Source organism: Sebastes umbrosus, chromosome 24 (assembly GCF_015220745.1).
Source record: "Sebastes umbrosus isolate fSebUmb1 chromosome 24, fSebUmb1.pri, whole genome shotgun sequence".
NCBI lineage: Eukaryota > Metazoa > Chordata > Actinopteri > Perciformes > Sebastidae > Sebastes > Sebastes umbrosus.
In genome coordinates this window covers 8,276,679-8,304,236 of record NC_051292.1, presented here as the reverse complement: position 1 = coordinate 8,304,236, position 27,558 = coordinate 8,276,679, and the positions used below count along the sequence as shown (strand labels likewise).

General features: G+C 40.9%; 1 protein-coding gene and 1 long non-coding RNA gene across 12 annotated transcripts in view; one reads left to right on the top strand and one right to left on the bottom strand.

Moving 5' to 3' along the window:
• The window catches only part of nid2a (nidogen 2a (osteonidogen)), a 54,630-nt gene that overhangs the window by 21,189 nt on the left and 5,883 nt on the right, over nucleotides 1-27,558 (bottom strand). For 4 of the 11 annotated variants that reach the window (XM_037761839.1, XM_037761843.1, XM_037761841.1 and 1 more), the window contains exons 1-17: nucleotides 25,484-26,371; nucleotides 23,744-24,148; nucleotides 21,856-22,041; nucleotides 21,350-21,466; nucleotides 13,043-13,144; nucleotides 12,764-12,903; nucleotides 12,095-12,227; nucleotides 11,686-12,006; nucleotides 11,059-11,170; nucleotides 9,141-9,180; nucleotides 8,564-8,676; nucleotides 8,314-8,447; nucleotides 8,116-8,227; nucleotides 7,533-7,733; nucleotides 7,220-7,450; nucleotides 1,863-2,009; nucleotides 628-756 (exon numbers count right to left, since the gene is read on the bottom strand). In XM_037761839.1, the coding sequence (XP_037617767.1) occupies nucleotides 628-756; nucleotides 1,863-2,009; nucleotides 7,220-7,450; nucleotides 7,533-7,733; nucleotides 8,116-8,227; nucleotides 8,314-8,447; nucleotides 8,564-8,676; nucleotides 9,141-9,180; nucleotides 11,059-11,170; nucleotides 11,686-12,006; nucleotides 12,095-12,227; nucleotides 12,764-12,903; nucleotides 13,043-13,144; nucleotides 21,350-21,466; nucleotides 21,856-22,041; nucleotides 23,744-23,950 (2,425 nt within the window). In that variant the 5' untranslated portion in view covers nucleotides 23,951-24,148; nucleotides 25,484-26,371. Of the gene's footprint in view, nucleotides 1-627; nucleotides 757-1,862; nucleotides 2,010-7,219; nucleotides 7,451-7,532; nucleotides 7,734-8,115; nucleotides 8,228-8,313; nucleotides 8,448-8,563; nucleotides 8,677-9,140; nucleotides 9,181-11,058; nucleotides 11,171-11,685; nucleotides 12,007-12,094; nucleotides 12,228-12,763; nucleotides 12,904-13,042; nucleotides 13,145-21,349; nucleotides 21,467-21,855; nucleotides 22,042-23,743; nucleotides 24,149-25,483; nucleotides 26,372-27,558 lie in introns of those variants that run through there. The other 7 variants (XR_005205755.1, XM_037761838.1, XM_037761842.1 and 4 more) reach the window with 4 other exon arrangements.
• On the top strand, nucleotides 148-14,995 carry LOC119483619. The gene is made up of 3 exons (XR_005205759.1): nucleotides 148-160; nucleotides 867-877; nucleotides 14,927-14,995. It is a non-coding gene; the product is annotated as an uncharacterized LOC119483619 (long non-coding RNA).

The following is a 27,558-nucleotide window of genomic DNA, read 5'->3' as shown; positions in this document are numbered from 1 at the left end:
ACAGACACACTTTAAAGTACTGAACTCTTGCCTTGCCTTGCACCTGTGTTCACATCAAAATATAAAGCTAATTTACATCTTTTTTTTGGCTGATTTTTAGCCACGCTATCCGCAGGGCCCTCGGGATAGTCAGTCTGTTGGTTGGTCGGTCCACCACTTTGTTCCAAGCTGAAATATAATAGCTATTGGATGGATTGCCAATGAAATTTAGTTGTTAATTTTAAGAGAGCCACCCATCTTACCTTCACTTTTGTATATTCACTATTAAGTATTTTTTATCCGATGACTCAATTAACTGATGGAATAATCGGTAGAATACTTGATTACTAACATGATTGATAGCTGCAGCCTTAGCGTGTTTTATATTGGGAGGGTGTGTTTCTCGCTTTAACATTTTATCTAGTGCCATGTTCAGGTCTGCCTAATAATATTCCCATCAGCCTCTGTTTCACTTTGCGTTTAGTGCTAATTAGCTTATTTCCAGAAAGAGCTCAGAACTCAAACCCATGTCATGTGTACAGACTGTACACTGTAGTCTTGTCTTTAGTACATTTCACTCATTGTCATGTCAAGTCAATATTTATTTATATCACAAATTTGCATCGAGGGGCTTTCAGTGCAACTCACCAACACAGGTACGGCCATCGAAGCCAAACTCATAGCCAGTCTGGCACTGGCAACGGTGGCTACCAGCCAGGTTCACACACTCAGCATGAGCACCGCATGGAGTCGACTCCTCAGCACACTCGTCTACGTCTGCAGAGGAGAGGAGAGAAAGTGAGACTGTGAACTCATATGCCTGCAAACCAGGAATCTAACAACATGTAGCATGCTGCATATGTGTGAGTGTAAAAGCTGTAATTAAGGGTCATTACTGGTGCTTTTAGTACGCAGACATTGTGCGCCTGCTTGTTTGTGTTACTATAACATGTACTGGACCCCCACACCTGGATTCTTCACTGCATTCTTAGATGTATTGTAAAATAAACAGGAGGAGAGAAGAGAACCGAAGAGAACCAAAGAGAAGGAAAAAGAGGCGAAGAGATGCAAAAAGAAGCAAAGAGAAGAGAACTGAAGAGAAGGAAAAAGAGGCGAAGAGAAGAGAAGCGAAAAGAACGAAGAGAAGCGAAGTAAAGCAAAGAGAAGTGAAGCAAAGGGAAGCGAAGAGAAAGGAAGCAAAATGAAGAGAAGCGAAGCAAAAAGAAGCGCAGAGAAGAGAATCAAAGCGAATAGAAGCAAAGAGAAGCAAAACAAAAAGAAGCTAAGTGAAGAGAAGCAAAACGAAGAGAAGCGAAACGAAGAGAAGCAAAACAAAGAGAAGCGAAGTGAAATGAAGAGAAGCAAAGAGAAGACGAGAAGTGAAATGAAATGAAGAGAAGCTAAAAGACAAGCAAAGAGAAACAAAACGAGGTGAAACGAAACAAAGTGAAATGAAACAAAGTGAAATGAAACAAAGTGGGATGAAACAAAGTCAAACGAAACAAAGTCAAATGAAACAAAGTCAAATGAAACAAAGAGACGGAAAAGAAGATAAGATAAGAGAAACTAACTAAAGAGAAGGGAAAATAAGCGAAGAGAAGAGAAGTGAAACAAAACGAAGAGAAGCGAAGAGAAGAGAAGCAAAACGAAGCAAAGAGAAGAGATTCCTGCCATCCAGCCTTGGCTTAACCCCTCTATGCTGGATGGACAGATGTTGATGAAAATCAGACACACTGCCTTGAACCGTCTTTAACTTTGTCTGCATGTGTATGTGTGAGGGAGAGAGACACCATTATACCAAGCTAAATAGAAGGAAGCACCATAAAGCACTTTGCAATGTATGTGTATACGCATGCCCATATAAAGTGCTGAAAGACAGATACCGTAACAGTTGCGTCCATCCCCTCTGTAACCAGTAGCACACTGGCACTGGAAGGCCTGGCCCTCCAGTGGGATACACTGGGCCGTGGTGTCACAGTCGTGGTTCCCGGCGTAGCAGGGGTTGACCAGCTCCGGCTCTGTTGGCTCGGCTACAGAGAGGGAGAGGAGAGACAGAATAAATGACACGACGGATCATCATGGTTTGAAACAGCACAACAGGGATTCACCTGAATTGAGATGAATTGAGATTATTAGAGAGTAAAGGTCCAGTGATTACAGCGCTGATTCCTGGAAAGCCCTAACCAAACACACATGTAAAATCACTCCACATACATTCCCATAGGACGGTTTCCTCTTAGGAAGCAACTCCCTTCATGTTCTCAATATTCAACATATGGATAATGTTAGACACACGTACACATGAGAGGGACACACAGACAGGGGGATGAGTGAGCAGATGTGTGTTCAGGGTCTCCTCATACCAGAGCACTACACAATTCAAACAGCAACCCTTAAGACTAATTTCTGGAAAATCAGGAAGACAAACAGCAGAGTAAAGAAACCCGTGGGAAACCATTAGAAAAGAATGTTAAGTACCTATAAATATGCTATGAATTAAGTGATGCACGCCTTCCTCTACCAACTGAATCTGATCCACTGAATCAATGAAATACTGATCATTTGTCTGGCTTGGTTGTGGATTTAGTGTCCCATGGTTTAAATAATGCTCTAAAAATGTATTGAAAAAAAATGTACGTTAATTTCAATGAATATTCTGGTGTCGCATTTGTTGTTTGATAAAAACAAATACAGCACTTGGTATCAACCAAATGAACCCAGTACCAAGTAGTATCGAAACTTGCAATCGTACCCAGATCTATGACTATTTGTCAGAGCATGTGAGCGGAGTGGAGCGGGAAGGGATTTTGGATTGAGCGCAGAGCGGAATTTTTTTTAAAAGTTGGAAAAAAGTTATCTCATCCCGCTCCAATTCCACTCCGGTAGCGCTCATACCATGAGTTCGAAGCCTGCCCAAGGGAGCCCGACCCAGAATATATCTGTGTATTGCACATGGCGGCTGCGTGGGATTGTTTCTGACTTGTGTAATCCAAATATTTCCAATAACTCCAGAGGGTTGTAAATTCTGAAAGTCAACAGATATTTAAAAAAAAAAAATAGATGTCAGCATTCCTAAAAATCCCAACACGTTTTTATCAAACTAAATATCCTGCTTCAATCCATATTTGTTGGCGTTTAGCCTTTCAAAAAAAACATTTTCACAGCCGTTAAGAAACTGTTTGCTCTCCCACTCCCGCCGTAAATAAAAGACACACCTGTACTAACGGGGCGGTCAAGCAGCAATCAAACAAAACCGACGAGTTATATTCATTAAGAAAATTGACATTTGGTAGCCTACATCCCTAATTAAAATACAACACAGCTTTTTTATTTTTTGGAGTGATTTGAGTGGCAACAGCTCCGTGAGCGAGCCAGTGGGACAAACACACGGCTTCCATTCACATGATGGATATCGAATGAAGTACTCTATTAGTATCGGTATCACTTTAAGGGTACTGGTATTGGTACTGGCATCGTAACTTTTTAAACGATACCCAGCCCTAGCTGTGATGGATGACTTTGTTGTCACTTTGTCTAAATATCTCTCAAAAATGGTGTCATGGTGACTACGTCCACTTCTTATATACAGTTTATGTTCTGTCTACATACGAGCAGTTTCCACAAGAATAAGAAAAGCAAACAACCTAAAAGAAAAAAAATTCTCATGACTAATATCTCTTTTTAATGATGTTTAAGTGTTTTAAGATGGACTTTTTTCTTTACCATCAGGGGCATATAAACAACAACACACACACTTACACCTAAACAAAATCAAACACACAGACATTAGGCACAGCTTGCTTCCATCTCCTTAGGCCATAGGCCAATTTTGGCTCATTATCAAAGAGAGAGACACAGAGAGAGAGACTCTTCAAAGTCCTGAATGTGGCTGGGAAGAAGAGGAGATGAGAGGGCGAGATACACATGGATGGGAGAAAAGACTGAGGGATAATTAGAGAGAAAGAGAGAGAGAGAGAGAGAGAGAGAGGGCGAGCGGGAGACACGCACACACCACACATGCACTATACACCATCAAAGCAATGACTGTAGTTTCCCACCTGTTGCTTTTTACTAAACTCCTCCACTGGTTTTACAAGGGCGTAGCTGTAACCGTATCAAGCTGGCCGAGGTGACCTGGCAACTCTTGTAATCCAACGAATCACCCTTGATGCAACATCAAATTATCCATCTATCATCACTGACTTTTACTAACACATTGAAATGAGCTGGAATTGAAGAGAGTGGTGTTTAAAGGAATGAAAGCAGCATCGAAGCGAGGCCTTGCACTCCGCTGCTTCAATCTGGACAATCTTTTAATATGTCTATCACAAGTTCCCCGACTGTACTGAAATGCAATTACTTAGTAACTAGAGAACCCTTTTAAAATATAGTGGAGAGTAACAGTGAGCACAGCTCCAAATCTTGAACAGTATCAGGTGCACGGTAGTGGCAAGGACAGAAGAAACACAGCACCGGCATTCACAGATAAACCCTCCTTTGCCAATTGTCTTGGTGAAATCAACGTGGAGGCTGCATATTTGAATGAAGTGGTTCTGAGCCATAGACCGTATTTAAGAAGTGGACGTAGTCACCATGATGGCACCCATTGGTTTATGGACTGCCGTTTTCAGGGGCTTGACTAAAAATAATTTAAGAGAAGAGAAAAAAAACATAATTTTGAGGTATATAAGAATCTTGAATTTTACTGTATGACAGCTGTTCATGGTGTATAAAGATGTTGACAACACATTCTCAAGTCAGGTACATTTGTTCTGTCTGTTTCTGTGTCCCTCTCTTTCTCTATCAGTTCAGTGTCTTAAGTTCTTCTGCAATCTCTGATTCTCATGACATCAGTGGGCAGCTATTCTGCCCGGCAACCCCCCCGATAGAAAATCTGTCATTGGCCGGGATATTATTTCCCAGAATGTGTAAGGCCCTTGAAAACACACACATGCTCTCTCTCTCTCTCTCTCTCTCTCTCTCTCTCTCTCTCTCTCTCACACACTCACACACACACACACACCACTTAACCCGTGTTTACAAAACCCCTGATCCCAGAAAGCTCTTCCAGCTGTGCTCTGGGTGGATCAGTGCGTGTGCATGTGCATGTGTGAGATGTGTCATCATAACCTTTTTAATCAACGTGTTGACGTTTAAATGACAGAAACTTGGTCTGGATTCAAAAACTGGAAAAAAAATCCAGTCCCTCTCTCAATCCCTCCCTTTTCATCTCCATCATTTGGGGTCTCTATCTGGTTTTCATCAGGTAGCGTGGGTAAAGAAAGCATGACCACTGTGTTGAGAGAAAAAGAACATGACACATGCTCACGCTGTATTTCTATAGACATTTCCATATTTGTATCGTCTCTGTTTTTCCTGCTGGTATCTGGAGAAAACTATTTAAATTACAGCTGTGTGCTCAACTACCCGTTGACTGGGATCCAAAAGAAATCTCCGTATATGGTAGAGTTACCATTCACACACAATCGAGATTTATCAACCATGAAAACATAAATAGGAAAAGATACATTTGATGTGCTTGTCAGCCGTACACACTCACGTCCAAACACAAGTAGAGATATAGTGTGTGATGCATTGTAAAACTTAATCGCTACTGAATTTATAGCACCATCTGCCTGAATGTATGTGGTCTGAATTCCCATTTCAATTGTTCATTTCAAGCATTTCCAGTACATTCATATTTTAGGGTTCACCAATTCAGATACAAAATTGAAGTAACCAATATTCAAAAATTAATAAAACTCAACTGGTGGCCTTCATCGCCTCTAGTTCTTTAATGTCGGGTTGGTGTGTCTGGGCTTAAGGCGGCAGCAGAGGTAGTCACAGAGCTGAAAAGACGTCTTTGTAAAAGGGACAGCCGTCTCATCTCTTAATTTGAATACTTAATAGACAATGTTGTTATGAATAGTTAAATAAATAAAGAATGCTACATAAAAAAACTAAGCTTCAAATAGACCAAGTGATCGGTGATCGGTATCAGTTGATACTGCTTCCAGCGGTCGATGATCGGTCCCAAAAATCTTGATTAGATCACCCTTGGTATCCGTATTTGCTTATAAGATTCACATCATTATGGCCTCATTATTTGCTTCCATGCAAATGCTACAGAACCAAACCAATCTGGAAAAATACCATGATTTGTGGTTTTGGTTTTGTGTTCTGGTACCACAAAATACTTTCAGAAACCAAAGCCAACAATGAGCTGAACATATTTATCTATTTCTCCCCATCCTACAATCTCATTGAACATTGCTGGCCTCCATTCATCTTTAACTGTTCGACCAGCTCACTCTACAGGACCATGTCAACACGGATTTAAGTCATAAAATGCCAATCAGCATGACCAAAGCTGTGACGCAAATGGTGGTTACGATGATCCTTAAAGTGGTGTAGTGTGTCTGCAGCCGTTAGTGCACAACGAAGCCAGGAACAGCAGACGTTAGAGCATTGTTTTCTATGGTTTCACTGTATAATTATCCCTCAGCTCGCAGCATTTGTGTTTAAAGCTGAGCTCTGTCTAACTCGTCACCGTGGTTTTGGCTGAGGTTTGTGTGGCAGCGCTGCAACAATTACTAGGTGGTCTGGTTGCTAGTTGTGGCTCGGGGACAGAAAACCTCGTGTTTTTAACGCCTCCAGTGTGTTCACCCACTTAGAGATTGACAGTGATGGTCTGGAATGGATTTAGGCAGTCACTTACATACTTGCTTCTCCATACAATGGGCCAAGGTTGGCCTTTTGTTTAAGGAGAGACATCAGCGGGTCAGTGTGTATTACTCCCTATATATAGACTGATGACCAGGGAAATCATCTTCATATGCGTATCCAGTATTTCAGCATTCCTTAAATTTGTTTTTGAAAAGTGGTAGAAATTGTTCTTTTGAAGCCCGTCTGTGTTCTAGACTTCCCATTGTTGTTATTTTTGCATTTGATGTGTTATTACTGTTCCTGTCTCTCGCGCATGTTTTTAATTATGGCCGAAATGCAAATTGCCATTCAGGAACTAATTAAGGTTTACTCTACTTTCTTTCATCACAGCTGTACTCTTCTGAGGGTGGAAAGCCTCTGAAACATTTTAGATTGTTTCAAAACTAAACCTTACCATTAACACGTTAAGACGCATTTCTACTGCATGGTACGACTCGACTCGACTCAAAAGTTAAATAAAATAGCAATCTGATATCTGCAGGTGATGCATCCATCTAATCGCAGTCTGACTCACCTCCGACTGGGCTGATCTTGTTGGTGATGGCATATCTCAGGATCCGCTCCTCCTTGACGTACATCACAAACACCCTCTCCATTGTGATCTGAAGCGTCTCTGGGAGAGCGGCGCGGTTGTCGTGCCGACAGTCGTGGTAGGTGATGTTCTGCTTCAGCTGGAAGGAGAAAGACTCTGAGCCGCGCTCGGTCGAAACCACTGAAAACTCCCTCACGGAGGTGGAGGTGGCAACTGGGGAAAGAGAAAAGGTTTTAGACAAACGGAGACATCAAAGTGTTACACACAGTTTGCCTCTGCTGGTTGTTATGGTTACCAGATGGGTAGTACTGGTAGGTCTCCTTGAAGGGATCCATGGTGACTTCAGCTCCAGGGGGCAGGAAGGGCACGTTGCCGCTGACTACAGTATCCACGGTGAGGTGGTTGTGTTCGTCTAGGCCGCGGCCCGTCTGGATGATTGACAGGCGCTGGTTGCCGGGGTAGAAGATCACCTCTGCACGACGAGTGAACTCAGCACCTGGTGATAAAATCAATCGATCAATCGCCTATTTATAGATTATTTTCATCGCGCGTTACGGCAGACACACCAACAGTGCAGCAGTGGCATAATCATAAAAAGTGGAATGTCTGCAATGGTGACATCTGTACAGAACACACGTGCACACACACACACACACACACACACACACACACACACACACACACACAGCTGCTTCCTATTAGAGAGGGGAGGTGGAAGCCTGATATCACATCACATCCCTGGAGACAATACAGCTGGCTGGGAGACCGAAAACACACACACACACACCGTAGAGGAGTTCCCTCATCTTTCCACAGATGTGCTCAAGAGTCAAGATGCACAAGGCAACATAATTTAACGAATCACACACAGTTTTTACCTGTGATTTTGAACCCTGCTTGGCTATTGGGCAGCTCCAGAGCAAACAGCCATCCAAACAGCTCTCCTATTGGTGCGAGTGGCATCAGAGCCCAGCCCACTGGCTCTGGTACCTGACCAATCAGAATCAGAGATAATTAAATGTGGTGAGAAGAAGATTTTTTTTTTACGAAAACTAGATTTATAAATGACCTCCTACCTCGCTGATGGCAGTGTACGCTCTGCCGTCTCCCACCACGATGTAGGCGTGAAGGTCAATGTTGTTCAGCGTCACCGGAGTCGAACCCACAGTCACCGTTCCGGTCACCTTACCGCTAACGCGCTGTGGGGCGCCTGGAGGAGCAGCACAGGGATTACAACCAAAAAAAACCCAACTTTAACATTTGACGAAAAAGCTATATTTAAAAATAGAAATAAGATTATTTTGAGTTGAATGGTAGCGCTCTAACCCTCTGGTAGACATTGGCGTCCGTTTCCATAGAAGCCAGGCCGGCAGTGGCAGCAGTAGCCTGTGGCGTAGTCAGAGCAGAATGCATTATTCTGGGAGCACTGCTGTTGGAATCTGGAATGACGAGAGAGAGAAAAGACACGTTCAATGCTTAAAAAGGGATCAAAATCGATGCGGCAGAACCAGAAATATCGTCTGTTTTATTCCACACATTCCTCTTCTTAGTCAAAACTTCGCACCTACATTACCCACAATGCAATCCAACCGTGTTCCTCCTAGTCCCTCCCTCTTGCGCTGTGATTGGTGAATTATCTATCTATCTATTCTAACTCCACACCTTTCAGATTTTTTTTTTTCCATTTTCAAACTTGTAGTCTTAAACTCCAACTGACGCTGACTCAAGTGACATCACTCAAGGCATTTTTTTTTATCAGATTTTGTACAGCTTCCTCCGGAGTCCCAAACATTTTCATACAGTCCCTTATTAAAACAATCACCAACCACTATAAATAATTAGGATACACATTTCTTATAGCTGAAACAACAGGTATATATCATGCTATCTAGTGTTCACATACCTGGCACATGTTTCCTTATTCTCTGTAGTGTAGTGAATCACTGAGAGAGAAAGAGAGAGAAAATAAATGTTATTATGCATCACATATACAACACAATAAATGTATAATATAATTAATATCCTAATGTCTCCTATCTAAGATCAGTTCCGTTTATCGGAAATGGAAAGATGTCAAAGTTTGTTAGCTTAGCTTGAACACTTGGAAGATATTTCTTTTGTTTGCAGTATTTACATTATACAGACATGTGAGTTTGAATGGAGACAGAACATTAAAGGTTGTTTCCATAAAAGTACAGATGGACAGAAACAATAAGAAGGTGGACAAGACACAGGGAGAGGTACACACACGTCAAGACACTACTTGGAGCGAAACCAGCTGTTGCAGTCCACCCTCCCGCACCCACTAACCCACTGTTGTTCATGAACTCCCAAAGGATTCTACAATACACAAGTCTAAAAAAAAATCACAATAAATTGATGAATGACTGTATATACAGTATGCTGTTCTAAACACTTGGGAATGATCGCTCTTTCCTGAGAGCAATCCTCTGACACACAGGATGTGATGCGCTCTGTTCCTGATTTATTTGGAATAAACAGAAAACGAACTGGATAGTCAGCATGAAAAGTGGCGGTCACCATTGATGAGCAGATAAAAAGTACGAATTACACCGACATTTGTCAGACCACTGAAACTATGAAGCCTCTAAAATGAAGTAATTCATGCAAAATTCTAAAATAGTACAGCAACTATTACTGAAATGTGTCAAGGACCACTAATCCTGATTGCAGCAGCTTTCACTGGATTCAAAACAACACATGGAACTTGCACAACTACCAAGTGAGTGCTTCACTCTCTCCATGTATTTCTCTCTATTTGTCTTTTTTTGGTAAATGGCTGATTTGGGATCAAAATTCAGCATTCTATCATCCTACTGGGGCAACACACACACACAGATGAACACAGGATGTGAGGATATTTTCTCAGGACACACACACACACACACACACACACACACACACACACACACACACGAGACAAATCACTGTGCTTTTACCAGGGCTGCCCCTCTTAGTCGATTAGTCGACTTATCGGTCATTTTGGTCTCAGTTGACTAAGATTTCTTTAGTCGATTAGTTGTTTTCTATGCTTTTTTTCTACTTATTTCAGAACTTATGAGCACATCTCTGGTAAACACAAGATTTAAAGTGGTGCTTTTGTGTTATTCTTTGTGGAAAAACTCAGTTTCACAGACCTGTAGGCATGTGTATTGGAAAAGTGTGCACACCCACACACCCCGCAAACTCCATTGTCTTCCGAGAAGGAAGGATGCCAGAACTTCCTTCAAAAATATCAATTTTGACTCATGAATTAAGTCCTAAATTCTAGTTTCCCCCCAAAAACAAGCAAGAATTACTGAGTTATGGGAAGTAAAACAACTTGTTTTAACTTTTTTTAAATGAGGGATTGGCCCTTATTCCACAAATACTGTGATTTGTTTCTAGAAAACACTCACAATCTGTTGACATATATCTTCACATCTTCTAAGAAAAACTGCATTTCATCACTCCAAACTGAGTTAAATGACTTAATGAGATGGACTCTTTCGACTCTTATGTAACCAGACAAGTTGACTGAGAACACATTCTTGTTTACGGCAAAAAGCCTGTGGGAGTAGTTGCAGGGGAGGGAGTGTGGAGACACACACACACACACACACACACACCTGGGAGCTGCCCAGCACAACGGCAGTATTGTGCTGCCAGCTGCTGAGCAGCTCTGCAGCTGAGGGCAAGGTAACGTTACCCTTTCTCAAAGTGACCGTCCTTCCATAAGTTAAGCAGACAACTATATATATATATATATATATATATATATATATATGCATATTAACACACAGACATGGTTTGTCTCTTACCTCCTGTGTCAAAATCAATATCGTCTTCGTCCACGCTGACCACGTGACCTCCGGGGGAAAGAGGCTGCTCATTCCTGTGAGGGGGGTAGACATCCACCACCTCCAGAGGAACCTACAGGGGTAATAGGCTTTGTTTAACTCCAAATATGTTGTTCCTGTTGTCACTGAGAGCCGAGCCAATACTTTTTAACTCTCTCCAGATGCTATAAACCAGAGAGCTATGATCTGTGCATACTTTATACATATACATACAGTATGTAGGGTATAATGAGTGTAGATTTGCCAGCGTTTTTTCTGTTGACACCGCCATACTGTCTCCAAAAGAGCGTTCCATTACAACCACAGCATTTACAAAACGAGACTACAATTTCAAATCGTTATTACAAAACTCTGACAGCAGTGCCAGTTTAATTTTTTTTTCATATCCACTATAATAAGTGATGCTTTCTGAGAGTTGCAATTACATGAACTCCTGTCACGTTACATATAAATATGGTGTAGTAGCTTTGTTTTTTAGGTGTTTTAAAAACTGCATAAAAATGCCAGTAAAAATATGTAAAATATGTATTTTCAGAAAAAGCCACACTGTTATTATTAATTTCAAGTGCAAGTGCGTTTTAGCGTTACCTGTGGTTGCTGTTCCTGAGTCTGCCGGTCACCTCCCTCTGGTACTCTTTCTGGATGATTAGGGGGAGCATACTGCCTCTCTGCTGGCTCTGAATTGTACCTGGGTTCAGAGGTCAATGGCACATCATCGCTGCCGTACGACACCTGGTGACCATCCTCTGGAGGGGACGAGGGAGCATCAGGACTTGCTGGAGCAGGGGCTGGCTGGAATTCAGGGTCCACGCCGGTCAGAGGGTAATCATCTTCTTCGTCCTGGTTATCAGGGTCAAAAGTGTTGTCTGGGTAATCCTCAAACTCACTATAGTCAGGGGTGGTGGTGTCCTAGAAGCACAAACCATGGAGGAGTCAGGAGTTTTCAAAACAGCTCTTGACTGTACACAAAATGAGTTAAACAGAAAAACAAAGTTACCAGGGAGAGGCTGTGTTCTCCAGATGGTGGAGTAACAAGGAGGCCACCAGTGGATGCGGGAACAATGTTGTCAAAGGAGTAACGGTTCCCAGTGTGGAAAAGCCAAACGCCTGGAATCCCTGTATTGCCAACCCTAGAGAGCAAGAAACCAGTCAGTGTGAGCACACGGTCCAGTCTGAGTGCAATCTAACCGCACTACACAGGTTTATATCGTTATCAGTTTTATTAAATACACCTGTCAGATTGCAAATTATTTCCAGGTGTGAAGCACACCCTGGAAGCCATAGAGACAGAGCACAATTAAGTCCCGCCCACACCGGAGGAGATAACAATTCATCGCTCTCCATTGACTTTGTATTACGTGAAGCTAGTTAGTAATTAGCTAACTACTGTAGCTTTATTCTTTCTGAAGAATAAGGTTAGCTTTCTTCTCTGGCTACAATTTAGAGTGTTTTATAGAGCTAAATACAGCTTTCTGTGTCACATAATTAACCTCAATTTCAAAAATAACCTATATCATAATAAATTAAACTTGAACTTTAACTGACATAACAGTAGTTTTCAGATCTTTTTGTTTTTCCGACCATGTTGCTAGCCACTATTTGCACACTGCTAATTCTCATATCAATTACAATGTGGCTGTAAGATTTGTGAGTTTTTTTTACTTACTGGTAGAGGTTTTTAACACTCTGTTCATCGCTGGTAACGCTGTAGTGAGGTCCCTCAGTTCGGGAGAAGATCAGATATGTGATTTCTCCTCTGCTGAAGCCCACTCTAGCAGGAAGCTCTATCTCAACATTATAAGACTCCTAGAAGCAGAAAACAGTGCAATAATAAGAAAACTATTTTCCTCAAATATTAATTTATTGCACGTCTACAGGTGTTGCAGTAGTAAAATATCCAAGCTAATCAAACTATGAATTAAGGCCCTGTAAATAACCAGTTTACCTTGGGGCGTGTCCCAAAGAAGTTCAGGCCACCTTCAGGGTAGAGGAAGAGAACGTATGAATCGGTCTCATCGTAACCAATCACTGCCTGGAACGTATTGACCTAGAGAGAGAGAGAAGAGAGACACCAGCAGTCAGAACCAGAAAAACAACGGAGACAAAATTGAAAAGTAACCTCTCGCAACGGTGGTTCAAGTGCAGCTCTCTGGTAAACTTTGTAGTCAACACATATTTGAAGAAGCGTAAGGAGAGAAAAGAAAGAAATGGATGTTTACAAAGTTTTTATTCCTCTGTATTTTGTTTTTACATAAGATTCTTTCACCTGTTCAGATTTACAGGGTTGTAACTTGTAAGTGTGTTTTGATGATAATGAATATGACACATTTGGCCTAGTGGCTAGTTTGGCACGCACTAAAACAAAGCTAGTTAGAGCGGAGCTGGAGCAGAGTCCGAAGAGTTTTGTTCGGTTGATCAATCACAACAGAGTGGGCCAGCTGACCAATCAGAGCAGACAGGGCTTTTCGGGGGGGGGGGACTCAGACAGAGGGTGAAAAGAGGTGATGAAGCATAAATGTTATGAGAACGCGTTTTTGGAACATAAAAACGTGTTACATGTTCTACTGCAGTAGAAACCCAAAATACAAGTATGAACCTGAAAATAAGCATAATAGGTCCTCTTTAAGATAATGTCTGCTAGTGTCAGAGGGGTGAGGTCACCTCCTGTGTGCACAGAGTCGGCCCAGCTCAACCACCCTCAAATTATTCTAACACCCACTCCTCATATTTAAACTTCACACCTCTCCTCCCCTTCCCTCCTCCCTATGTCTCCTCCTCTTCCTCTGCTGGGATACATGTTGAGACTTCTCACCCTTCACACACCCCCCCTTTTGACCACCACCAATTATTGACATACTGAGCATCTGGGTTTCCAAACATCTATTTGGCACAAATTAGGATGAAATAAATTCACTGAATTAAGTATGAACAGGAAAACAGTTTCTTCACGAGCTTCTCCTAAACAGTGGAACTTCTTTCCTACGTGTATGCGGTGGCGTCCGGCCCACTCTGCCTCCCAAAACCACAGTTGAAAAAACACAGATTTGGTGAATGAGGGGAAGACTGTGAGTGATCCCATGTTGTTTTCCTTTGGGACACAATCACATTATCTGTACACACACACACACAGACCAAGACATGTACACTCACACACACACCTCGGTCTCTCAACCCCCAGCCCAGATGTTGATCTCCACAGCTGTCTTCCTGTGTGTCTGGGCATCTTTCACGATGATGTTACAACATGCAAACCAGACATCGTTACAATGCGAGAAGTGGGGTTCACACACATACACTCTTATACAAGAACAGATGTTCCTCCACCTATATTCCTCTTATGTGTATGTATGTGTGTGTTCCTAATTGTTTACATCAACATCTTTAAGCTATCTTGTTGTTTGTGGGCGGGGAGGACTGTGTAGCCTCCGGGCTCGTTGTAATTACTAAGGAGGGGGTCTTTCTTTTCTGTTTTTTCTGTCTCTGGGAGGAGGAGAGGCTGGAACTACAAGAGGGGATCTGCTTTTTCTTTGTCCCGTAATATCCTTTCTAAATGTCTGTATTTTTCTTTCCTGCTATCCCTCCTTTTTCCTGGGAGGAGGAGGAGGAGGCGATGGGAGATGAAAGGATGCAGGGGGTTTGGCAGAGATGGGAGAGAGGCCGTAGGTCTGGTTTACAGTGGGAGAAATATGGGGAGACAGAAAAGAGGATGCACTTCCATCCAAACAGTTATGAAAAGTTAAGTCAACAAATAACACGTGAGTTAGTGTTCCCCATCTATATGATGGCATTTAAGTTCCTTTGGTGAATTTAGTTTTCTCTGTCCAGACAGAAATATCTCAACTATTATTGGATAGATTGTCATTAAATGGTGTATAAACATTCATGGTCCCAAGAGGATGAATTCCCCTGGCTTTGTTTTTTCCCTTAACTTTGCCTCTGTAGCACCGTCATCAAGTAAAAATTGTCATTTGTCCAATAGTTTAGTTTATCATCAAATACATGCAAAGCTATTCCCATCAGCCTCAGCTCTACTATGTGTTTAGTGCAAATTACTCAATGATAGCATGCTAACACACTAAGCTAAGATGACAAGCATGTTAAACATTATGCTTGCAAAACATCAGCATGTTAGCTTTGTCATTGTGGGCGTGTTAGTATGCTGGCATTAGTATTTAGCTCAAAGCACGACTGTGCCTCAGTAAAGCTTTACAAAGCTGCTAGCGTAGCTTATGCTTAATTTCCACTGCATGGTTCTGTTCAGCTCAACTCGACTCGACTCAACTCATTTTTGGTACCAGATCCTTTTCTCTCTTTTGTTCTCCACTGCAGATAGTAACAAATTAATATTGTAGTGTACGTCGTAGTATACATCATAGTGTACGGTGCAGTGTAAATCGTAGTGTACGTTGTATTGTCCGTCGTAGTGTACGTACTGTTCATCGTAGTGTACGTTATAGTGTGCGTAATTTGTGCTCTCCTCTCCATCCCTCCTCTATCTGTGTGGTCATCTGCTGTGTTTGAGTCTGTCTGTGTGTGTGAAGTAGTACTGGTGTGCTTTACAGACTCACAGCTGGAAGACAACAAATAGCAGCCAACACACATCAAAGACTTTCAGACGGTGTGTAGCTCAGTATGTGAGTGTGTGCTCCGACAACCCCCCATCCAACCCCCCCACCGACCTTCCTACAGGCATTTTGTTACACCTTTTTTTAAAGAGTGTCCTCACACTCCCAATATTGACCAGACACACGCACAGACGTTAATTGTCTCCGGGAGCAACAAATGTTTGTCGTCAGGGTCGTCCTTTAAGGTTCAGTCGGTAACATCATCAGTCCGCTGGGTTTATCTGCTGCATGGTGGGGGTTTGGTTTGAGAGTCTGGAAATACCCAACAGCTTAACTCAAGATACAGGAAGTTCATTTATATAGTTGGGGAGCAACTAAGCACTCTTCATTTGTTTGTATACCATATTCCAAGGAACAGTTTCAAAGTGCGGCATCGATTTTCTCATCTAAGCTTTGGCAAGAAAGCAAATGGGCAAAAAAAGCACATGTTCATTCAACGGAAGCAGCTGTCAATCACTCACGAACTCTGATCAAACGGTCAAACTACGCAGCGCTGATCAAAAATGAATCAATATTCTGTTACTGTAATGCCTATTTCTCTCCTCAGATGTTTTCAGAAACATATCTTAGTGTACTGTTTAGCTGTAAAATGAGAAAGTTTGCGTCAAGACATATTTTAACTCTGCTTTTATCGCCTGCAAGCATGTTTCCCAGTCTTTGTGTTCAGACTTTTGCAGAATCCAGGCAGACCTTTTTAAGTCGACGCTTGGTTGGCAAGCAGGTAACGACCTAACAAGGCTTCATTATACTTTTGCATACCCTGCAAACATGTATCAGATCTCATTCAGTTTAGTCTACAGCATATTTAACCTTAGTTTGGTCGTGTTTGTTTATTTATCGGTCTTGTTTACTCTGTCTTTATATAGTTTAGTCTACTCTGCCCTACTAAAGAGAGTTTAATAGACTTCTCATGTTGCCTGTGTTTCAAATAAGTGACTCATCACTCTGTAACAAATGTTCTGAATCATATAATAATTATCTGGAGCTGGATGGTTAGTCTGGAACATCCCGAGGAAGAGAGAGAGAGAGAGAGAGAGAGACGGAGTTAGAGGGAAGTCTGGATGAACGTACTACACTTGTTTGTTGGTTGCCGGTTTTCCAGCTATAGTCGGCCGCAGCACAGCTGCAAACAGGCAGAGAGAGAAAGAGAGCAGCTGCAGGCCAGTTGCCAGCCTCGCCAGAGTGCTACAAACGGAACTGCCTACAGCGTGGGAACTGGCACACACACACGCACACACACAAACACACACACACACAGGCCAGGCTTGTGGCCAGGAACAGTCCAGTCAGTATTTCACCGTTGTCGTATGAAAACCCCTGCTCCGATCTTTTGGGTGCCGGACTCTAAAAGGATTCCCTTCTCTCCTTAAAGCTGGAGGAAATCGTACAACTCCAGGGCTTATGAAAGCTTTTCAAAAACCTTTTTGATCAGCTCAAGAACACATGGTGGTTAAAACCATGGTTGCTTTTCTTAGATCCTGGAAGGTTTGTGAACATGAACATGTTTCCCGCAACTACAAAACCAGAGCACTTCGACTGCACTAGTAATTAGTAAAGCCGTCAAGATCCCGAGTCTCAAGTCTGTATCCAAGTTAAACTCATGTAGTCTTTTAGTGGATATTATGGAGCTGTACAGCCTCGAGGCTTTTGTTTCTGCTTATAGACAGAGCTCAATGACAGACAGAATAACATAGTATGAGAGCTGATTTTCAGTAAGAGTCTGCTTTGAACCAGGATGAACATATTTCAAGGGAAGCCCCCTGTGTCACTGCAAGGGGGCCCCCAGAAACAACAAATAACACTAATAGGAACAATAGTTCCTATTGTGCTACAGGAAAAGAAGAAAGACAGAAGAGAGAGAGAGGAGAAAAGAAGAAGGACAGGGAAGAGAAGACGAGACAAGAAGGACAGAGAAGAGAAGAGAAAATAAAATAAAGTAAGAAAGACAATGGAGAGAAGAGAAGAAGGACAGAGAAGAGAAGAGAAAATAAAATGACAGAGGAGAGAAGAGGACAGAATAGAGAAGAAGGACAGAGGACAGAAGAGAAGGCAAGAGAAAGAGAAGAGGACAGAGGAGAGAAGAAGGACAGAAGAGAAGACAAGAGAAGGAGAAGAGGACATAAGAGAGAAGAAGGACAGAGGACAGAAGAGAAGACAAGAGAAAGAGAAGAGGACAGAGGACAGAAGAGAAGACAAGAGAAAGAGAAGAGGACAAAGGAGAGAAGAAAGACAGAGGACAGAAGAGAAGAGAAAACAGAGAAGGGAAGAGAAGAGAAGAGGCCATAGGAAGAAAAGCAAAGAGAGCAAACTGGTGAGGCCCCAAAAGAAGAGTCCATTTATTCATTCATTCAGTCCCATCTGACCTTCACACAGCAGACATGTAATATGCTGGTCAACCTCCACTTTCCTTTACTGCACATGTGTCTTTGAAGAGAGCTCGAGGGGAGAGGTCTACTGGGGTCAAATGTAAAATCACATTCCAGCTGAAATTGCTGCTCGTATACAGGAATGCTCTCAGGAAGGGAACTCGGGGTTAGATGTGCAATATTGTATATATTGTATAGAGCATGCACTTATATCGTCACAAAGAGCATAGAAGCACACACAACAACAGCCGCCTACACCATTTGGGACTGAAGACGCTTTTTATATTTATAATATTTTATTGTTCAACATGGTAGAAGAAAAATAATTTTGTTTTACTTCTGTACGGCACTTTTTAGGCGGACGTTTTACTGGCGTCTGGTAGTCGTTTTCAGTCCAAAATGGCAGAGGCGTAACTTTGCTGCTGGGCGCTGATGTTGTAATGGAACAAACAATTGACTTTCACGTCTTGGCAAAATACTACGTTCTTTGACTTTACTGTAATGCAGCCTTTTAAACCAGGAAAAGACAACACCAACAACCAGACCAAAATCTAAGACAATATCTAGTTTCATATCACAATATCAATATAATAGATATATTGCACTGCCAAGGAAGTGAATGAGAGTATTTCGCAAAATATCAAACTATTCCTTTAATATAATGATGAATTTGACACGCATATGGTCAAGTCAAAACTAGGGGGAGTTTGGGAACATGCACAATCCTGTGTTATTATTGACATAAAAAATCAAATTCATGGATATTTACATTGACTTCACGTTTAGTGGGTGATGAAGAAGCACATAAGAAGTTGATTTCAGCTGCTCAGAATAATGACATTCATGATAAACTGTGTAACAGCGTCCGCTAACATGACAGGTGTCCTCGTGTGAAGAAGGATTAGCAATATGCTGCTCAAAGTAAAGCCTTGTCAACACATCCTAAAAACATACACAAGGCCAGATTCTCTGTGGAAATGGCTCTGGTCATTAGTAGACACAACAGAGGGTGTGTTAAGGGTTTCAAGTGAAGCAATTACCTCCCAATTATGATAATGGCCTCTTTAAGACTAATTTCATAGAAAACACAAGCCCACTTTTTAAGGATGTGAACTCTCTCTCTCTCTCTTGGGCTCGACTTTCCACTCCTCTCATCCCTATATCCGACCCCCAAACACCACTCAGTCTGCCCCCTCCCCCCACGCCGTCACCCCTAATACACATCCCGACAAACACACACACCTCAGGTTAATCAGTTCACACACACATACCGCTCTACCCCCAACATACCCCGCCCAGCACCTCTGGCTAATCGCTTCAAAGGAAGATGCTATCAGTCCAAAGGGAGACCCACTGAAGCAAATCCCCAGACCGGGACCTGGACTGCTCCGATCTGACAAGCCACGCAGACCCTCTGAACGACAAAACAGCCCCTTTCAGAGGTGGACACCAGCCTCTAATCAGCATTTGGTCAACAGAATTAAATCCAATATTTGAGGCTCAATGAAATCATTTGGCAGCAGTCAAATTGAGCCCTAGGTATTGAGAAGTGTATCCCCACTAGACCATTTAAATGTTTAGCTTTTGATCAATCAGGAAGAAAGACAGAGGCCTAAAAGAAACCAGACCAGGAGAGTAAAGAGAAAGGACAAACAGATGAGAGGGAGGGAGCGACACAGAGAAGAGATCTCCTGGGTTTTTCCCCTTAAATCTACCACTCCCTTCATCCCTGCCTCCCACATGCTGCAGACCAGGAACAACAGAGTGCTGTTTGTTTGATCGATAAGTTCACTCGGCCTGGCTTTGCTTGGACTCTTTCCCAAAGACAAACTCAAACAAAGCCTCCAGTGCTCCTATAGGTGATGCTTTCTTTTAAAAAGGTCCAGAATTTCCTAGGGGATATTTCTAGAAATTTGGTATTGAACATAAAGAAGTGTTTAATTGGTACACTCCCAATTAAAGGGGCATTTCAGCCATTTTCGTTAAGTTTACTCAGCCTGTGAAGACAGTTGTATAATGTCTTCTGCAGCTTTGGAGGGAGCTTTCTAAAGTTTGAGAACAATAACCCTGATGACGTCATCAGCTTGGTCTTGAGACTTAAACTGTATTTGGTAAAGCCTGCATTACAAACTGTAAGTGTGAAGTTTGAAAGATGTGTGCATTTAGGAGGTAGGGAGGGTCTAATGCAAGACGGTATACAACTGCATTATGGGAAATGTAGTTTTTTAAGCTTGTCCCCTGCTAGAGACTTAAAATGAGGATATCTTGGCTTCTGCTGCTTCAACTTTGACCATTCTGTTTTTAATCTGTCTCTTGCGAATCATGCAACTTTATGGAAGTCACATCCTAAATCGCTGGAGTAGCCCTTTAATTATTCGATGAATTCCTAGCATAGCCTAAAGCGCATAGCCTAAAGCGCAGTAGATCATCTGAACACGCAAAAATGTGACATTTGTCTACAGGCATGTATACAATTTAACAAATAAGCTGAGTAAAGTTTCTAATGTGAACAATCAGTGGATATTTACTTGGGTTTAAATAGAGCTTTTATTGAGGAGAAAATTCCTTATTTTCCCTATAATTAGTGCCAAATTACACGCTTCTTTCCAGGACAATTCCTGGAAAATTACGGACATGTAAATTGAAGTGTTCAAGCTGCGAGGCGTGCCTACCCAGGGGGCCGCGGGAGAGTTGAAAGAGGGCGCGGAGCGAAAGATTTGAGGCAAAGATACTACCTAAGGTGAAAGGGACAGGTGCGGGACAGGGACAGGGAATGCTGAAAAATCTAGTTTTGTGCCAAAATGTATTACAATATGTCAGAAACTTTGAATAAACACTGAGGTGGAATTGGGTTGGAGAGGAGTACTTAATGGTAAACCAAGTTAATCGCTGGTAACTGGCTGACAAACAGGGAGGGAAGTAAAGTCCAACAGAGCATGTGAGCATTAATGGTCGAGGCATGTTTGTGTCTACCTGTGTGTGAGGGGATAACGAGTCGGGAGAGGCACTTTGATGACCCTTAAAGATGACCTCTGACCCCTTGAAAAGGTTAAGAGGCAGATTAGGAGGGGAAGGGAATTACAAATAGACCCCCCGCCCCAGGCTGATTACAAGTGATGCACATCCTCCAGGAATTTGAGATTGTGTCTCTCACGAGAACCAAAACACACTTAGATGATGATAAAATGACCTCGTTCAGTCATAAATCAACACACAGACAGGACGAGGAGGCCTAGAGCTAGTGCTCTCAGTCCATCTTACCTTGTTTGAAGGTCCAGTGGTTCGAGTTTGTTCTTCATATGCCGCGACGTTCTCCCATGTTGCAACCACAACATGCGTGGGTGTGAATTTTGCATCTGGGAATCCTCGATGGACTTCCTGGGTGAGCAGATGAATGAATGAATGAATGAATGATGGAGGGAAAGAATGAGAAAAGAACAAAAAAAGGAAAGATGGAGTGTACAATGGATTGAACTAATGGATGAGGAACTGGAAAAAGGAAGATCTGTAGTTAAGCAGAGCGCAAAACGTATTCATCTCAACATCAAGCTTTTAATTTGCATTTTAAGAAATGATATAGCTACAAAGCATACGACAAAATTCAATAAAATAAAAGTAAGATAAAATAAAATAATAATTTGCGAACTGAGTAGAAAAAATAATGATAACAAACTAAAATAAATTAAAATTAAAGAAAGAAGAAAAAATTGTATTACAACCATAATAAAGTTGTAATTAATTTCACTTGTTTCAATGGATAAACCGACCTGGGCCACTCTGTTGAGCACACTGGGCGTTTCGGTCACCCGGTAGTAAATCTGTCCTCGCCCTCCGCTGGTGTCGATGTCGGCCAGAAACGGAGCCACCACGGGGAAATCTGTGGGGAATCCGTCGTCAACGTATTGCTTCTCCATCGGCAGGTCCTGGGCTGATACGATTCCATTAGTAGCCACCTAGAGACGGAGAGGTTAAAAATGAGCACCAGCAGTCTACCATTGGCGTTCCTGCAGACCAAGAAATATCTGGAACACCATCATGAACCCATGGAACCCCCTAATGAACCGTATGCCCTCATAAACCACTGGAACCTCCATGGGCACTGCTGGAACCCCCTCATGGACCCCAGGAACCACATAATGAACCCCTAGATCCCCCTAGTAAACCACTGGAACCTCCTCAAGGACCTCTGGGCCTGGTCCCCGATGCAAACCACATACAACAGTTACTGGCTTTCCTCTTGATGGATTATGCTGTGTAATAGAGCATGACACATTCTGATGATGGGTATAATAATAAGTGTCATGGAAAGCAACACTCTGCGGTTGGTGGAATGGAGCAAAGTACATTCACTAAAGTACTGTACTTCAGTAACATTTTGAGCTACTTGTACTTTACTTGTGTATTTCCATTATATGCCAGTATTAGCATCAAACTATACGTATCAAAAGTAAAAGGACTCGTTATGCAGAATGGCCCATTTCATAATCATATTATTTGATTATAACTACAGGTGCATTCATGTATACATTACTTTAAAGGTGCAGTGTGTAGGATTTGGCGGCATCTAGTGGTGAGGTTGCAGATTGCAACCAACTGAAACTTCTCCCGTGGGCCAAGTTATTTTATAGTGAACTATTGCTACTTTCACTTGCAATGAATTCATTTTATAGTGAAGTATTGATACTTTTACTTGGAATGGAGTCATTTTATAGTAAAGTATTGCTACTTTTACTTGCAATGTAGTAATATTATAGTGAAATTTTGATACTTTCACTTACAATGGAGTAATTTTATAGTGAAGCATTGCTACTTTTACTTGCAATTGAGTCATTTCATAGTGAAGTATTCCTACTTTTACTTTCAGCGAAGTAATCTTTTGATATTGCTACTTTTACTTTCAATACAGTAATTGTATAGTGAAGTATTAATACTTTTACCTGCAGTGAAGTACTTTTATAGTGAAATATTGCTATTTTTACTTGTAATAGGGTATTCTTTTAGTTGCAATGGAAGAGTTTTATAGTGAAGTATTGCTACTTTTACTTGTAAAAGGGTATATCTTTAGTTGCAATGGAAGATTTTTATAGTTAAGTATTGCTACTTTAACTTTGCCATGGAATCATTTTATAGTGAAGTATTGCTTATTTTATAGTGAATTATTGCTAATTTTAGAGTGAAGCATTGCTACATTTACTTGCAAATGACTCATTTTATAGTGAAGTATTTACTTGAGTTAATGATCCTCCACCAGTGATGTTACAGTAATTAAGCTAAAAGTTATTACAAGCACAATCTATTCTTAGTCAGTTGTTGACTTTCTACATCTGTTGAATATAATTTTGTTTTTAATTGTGTGATGTCAGAATATATTTTAAGATTTCTTTCTTTCACAATTAAACATATAATCACACAAACTGCATGGGGAATAATGTGTGGTCACTTAAACAGAATTCGGCCAAACAGAAAACAGATTTCTCCCATTCACATGTTAATAAATCGCTCCATTTGGCACCATAAAAAACCTCTGCTGTGAGCCTGATCCAACAGCTGCAAACATCACCTGTAGAACTTTAGAGAGTCATTCACACTTTCACAGGCAATATAATAAAGAAGTCAGTATGCACAAGCATGCAGAGGAGTGTTAATGCTACTCACATATAGCTGGGAGAAGAAGGAGTCGTAGAAGTAGAAGGCTCTTGGCAGGGACAGCACTCTGGAGGTTTCATCGTCGCCCTCTGCCAGAATCAGATCTCCACTCAGGGTGCCATAAGGGAAGAGATCAGCCCTCTGGATGGCTGTAACCACACACAGGCTGCAGCTCCAGAGCAGCAGACACACAGCCAGCAGTAGCCCTCTCTCCATGGTAGTAGAGCTGTGGGGGTGATTGAGCAGCTCTGAGAGGTACAGATGGAGTCAGAGAGAGCAGCAGAAAGAGAAGGAGATCTCTCCTCCTCTCCGTCTCCACCTCCAGGGAGGAGGAGGAGGGAGGGAGGAGTCAGGGCCAGCTCTGATTGGTCGGAGGCGGGTTGAGTGACAGCTGGACGGTGCTGGAGGTAACATCTGGATGGTATTAGGAGAAGAAGACAAATAGAGCAGTTTTAATCCGGATGTAACTCTATCTGTTTCACAACAATGAAAAAGAGACAGTGTAATTTATACAAACACACATGTGAGAATTTCCTTGAAAGACATTTATCAAGATGGATGTGGAAACACCTGGGGAATAGCCTATATATTTTCTTAAAACATATTATAATATTATAATATAATCCCTAAAGATTAATATTTGCTGTGAAGTGTTAAATTTATTATTATTATTATAAGTACCTATTATTTTTTTCTTTTGAATACACTTCAATTATCAATCATACACTTTACATTACTTAGTTATTATGTAATTTTAATCAGTTTTATTTTTCGAGGTTATTCACTCATTAAACACTATCTATGGATGCACCCTGAAAATACTTTACTTTGTGCGCCCCCTACTGTCCGCAGTAGCGAATGGCAGCATACAGCATGCTCAGTGTACTCAAGCAAATTAAGATGAAATAAAAAAATAACCCTTTACTCGTCCCACAGCAGGGAAATGTGCAGTGTTTCACAGCAGCAAAGGGGACAATATATAATAAATAACAAGATAAAATAAATAAGTGAACAGTAAAGATAATAAATAAACAAAGCATAAATATATAATAAATAAGTAAGAAAACAGTAAATATATTAAATAGGTACAGTAAGGATAATAAATAAATAAACTGTAAAGATATAATAAATAAGTAAGTAAACAGTAAATATCATAAATAAACTGTTAATATATAATAAGTAAGTAAATAGTAAAGATAATAAATAAACTGTAAATATATAATAAGTAAGTAAACAGTAAATATAATAAATAAACAAACCGTAAAGACATAATAAATAAGTAAAACAAAGATAATAAATAAATAAACTTTAAAGATATAATACATAAGTACACAGTAAATATAATAAATGAACTGTAAAGATATAATAAATAAGTTAACAATAAATATAATAATAAACCATGAAGATATAATAGATAAGTAAACATTAAAGAAAATAAATAAATAAACCATAAAAATATAATAAATAATTAAGTAAATGTTAAAAAACAAAACCCTCAAAATATAATAAATAAATAAAAGGTAAAGGTAATAAAGAAGTAAACCATAACAATATAATAAATAAGTAGGTAAACAGTAAAGATAATAGATAAATAAACAGTAAATATATAATAAATAAGTAAACAGTGAATATAATAAATAAAGCATAAAGAAAATAAACTGTAAAGATGTAAGTCCAAGGTTGGACAGATATACAATATGTTGTGTGTGCAGACAATAATATTAGTATATAAAATCAGTTTGACATTACTAGGTAGATAGACTGCCATCATAAATAAAGAAAAATGATCAGGGAGGACATCTAGTAACTTCCAGGTGCTGCCGAAACAGGAAGGTCTTTAGCCACGCGACCTCCTCTCCACCACAAAAACCTGGAGAGAGGACAGATACACAAACACACAATGCTGAAGCACACAATCCAAACAGAGATAAGAAGAGAGGCCGAGTCTCTTGGATCAGATCCAAGACGTCTGGAATGAAGCACTGACAGCCAGGGGAGGGAGACAGAGGTCCGCTGGTCCGCACAGAGAATCCTTGGTACTGTATACAGAGGACAAATAGTGCATCCACATTCAGTCAACTGTGTACAACTCGTAGGACTTAATATTCATCATCACACAATTTCAGGACAATGCAGAAAGACAAGTATCCCAAACACACTGATAGGATAACCCAGATGGAATGTGCTGGACCGGCCATGTCAGTCCAGCTGTGCATGTGTTTCACTTGCTGCAGACCAGACTGAGGGCAAAAAGCCCAGATGAATTTAGCACAGGCCAAGCCAAGCATTAAATAATTTTACTCAGTTATCTCATTAAAAATGTTACACACTCTGCAAACTATAAGCACAACACATATTTTACTATTGTGGTATATATGCAATATTTTTTTATAACGCATTAACGCAACTTGCCATTTTTAGGTTGTAGCGGGCTCAGTTTTAAAGCTAGAGTGAAGATACTGGTATCATATGAAACTAGATAACCTAAAGAATCCTTTGATATCCATTTCATGTTTGCTTGTCAGGAAGAATGCCAAATAACGCTTCAAACTTGTGCTAAATTTTGACGAGGAAAAGCTGACATGGCCATTTTCAAAGGTGTCCCTTGACCTCTGACCTCAAGATATGTGAATAAGAATGGCTTCTATGGGTACCCACGAGTCTACATTTGCATAAAGCAATCATATTTGCCCACTCCCATGTTGATAAGAGTATGAACAGATGAAAAATGAACTATAGACGATTAAATATTTTAATCGATTGACCACAGAGAGTTTTAGGAGTGATAAAATTAGACATCTGTAGATTTTATTGAATGCTTCTAAACCAACATGCTATAATAGAATATGCCTTCTAGTGTTGAATCACCAACAGCTGATGCTTGTACCTACCAAGAGCAACCTGTAGGTAGAGCCAAAGGCCAGACTGATTTAGTCAGGGAAAACTAGAATGTATGTTTGACTTTGTGTGTGTGAGTAGTGTTTTATAGTCAGTCTAGCATGTTTTAAATGATCGGTATCAGCCTTGTAATCTGATCACATGTTTACATATAGATTCTCAATAAGCCACAGTGTATAAAATACACAATTAATGGCATTTCACTCCCTAATTTGAGGAGTTTAATCATTAGCCTCTAATGGGATCCTGTTGTCCTCTCTGGTCATGTTTTCCTGTATTTCAGTGTGTAATTACAGGCTGCTGACATCAGATATTCACCCAAATCAATGAACTCATCAATGATTCAGACGAGGACCATTAGCAGCCTGGACACACACACACACACACACATATGGGTGTGTACTGTCGACGTAAAGGAGTGATTAGAGAAATGAAGCCTCGCTGTGGGACCCTGTATGTGTGTGTGTGTGGTAGAGAGAGAGTGAGACAATACATAAAGCTCTTGTCAGCATGTTAGCTGATGCTAGCCCCTCAACAAAGGCTGTTTACCAGCAGAGCACACCATACCGTATAGGCTATGTGGATTAAGACCTGATGTATAATGGAAGTGCTTCTAAATAAAGAGCACAGACAGACAGACAGACAGCGAGGATCTCCACTTAAGATGACCACCATAGTGTATTATATCCGTCATCATCTGGATCAATATCTACTCGAGGGTGGAGCAGGAAGTCTGACAAATAATCAAACAAAAATCTTAGTTCATGGATTTTGTATATTTACCGTTTGCCTGATTCTGTTTCAAACTATCATCTGGGACACTTTGGATTAAAACTGCAGCACTTTATTAAAAAAAATGGATATAAAATGTTGTTATAGTGCTTTAATTTTTAATAAAGTCACTGGATCGAAATCATGGAAACAAT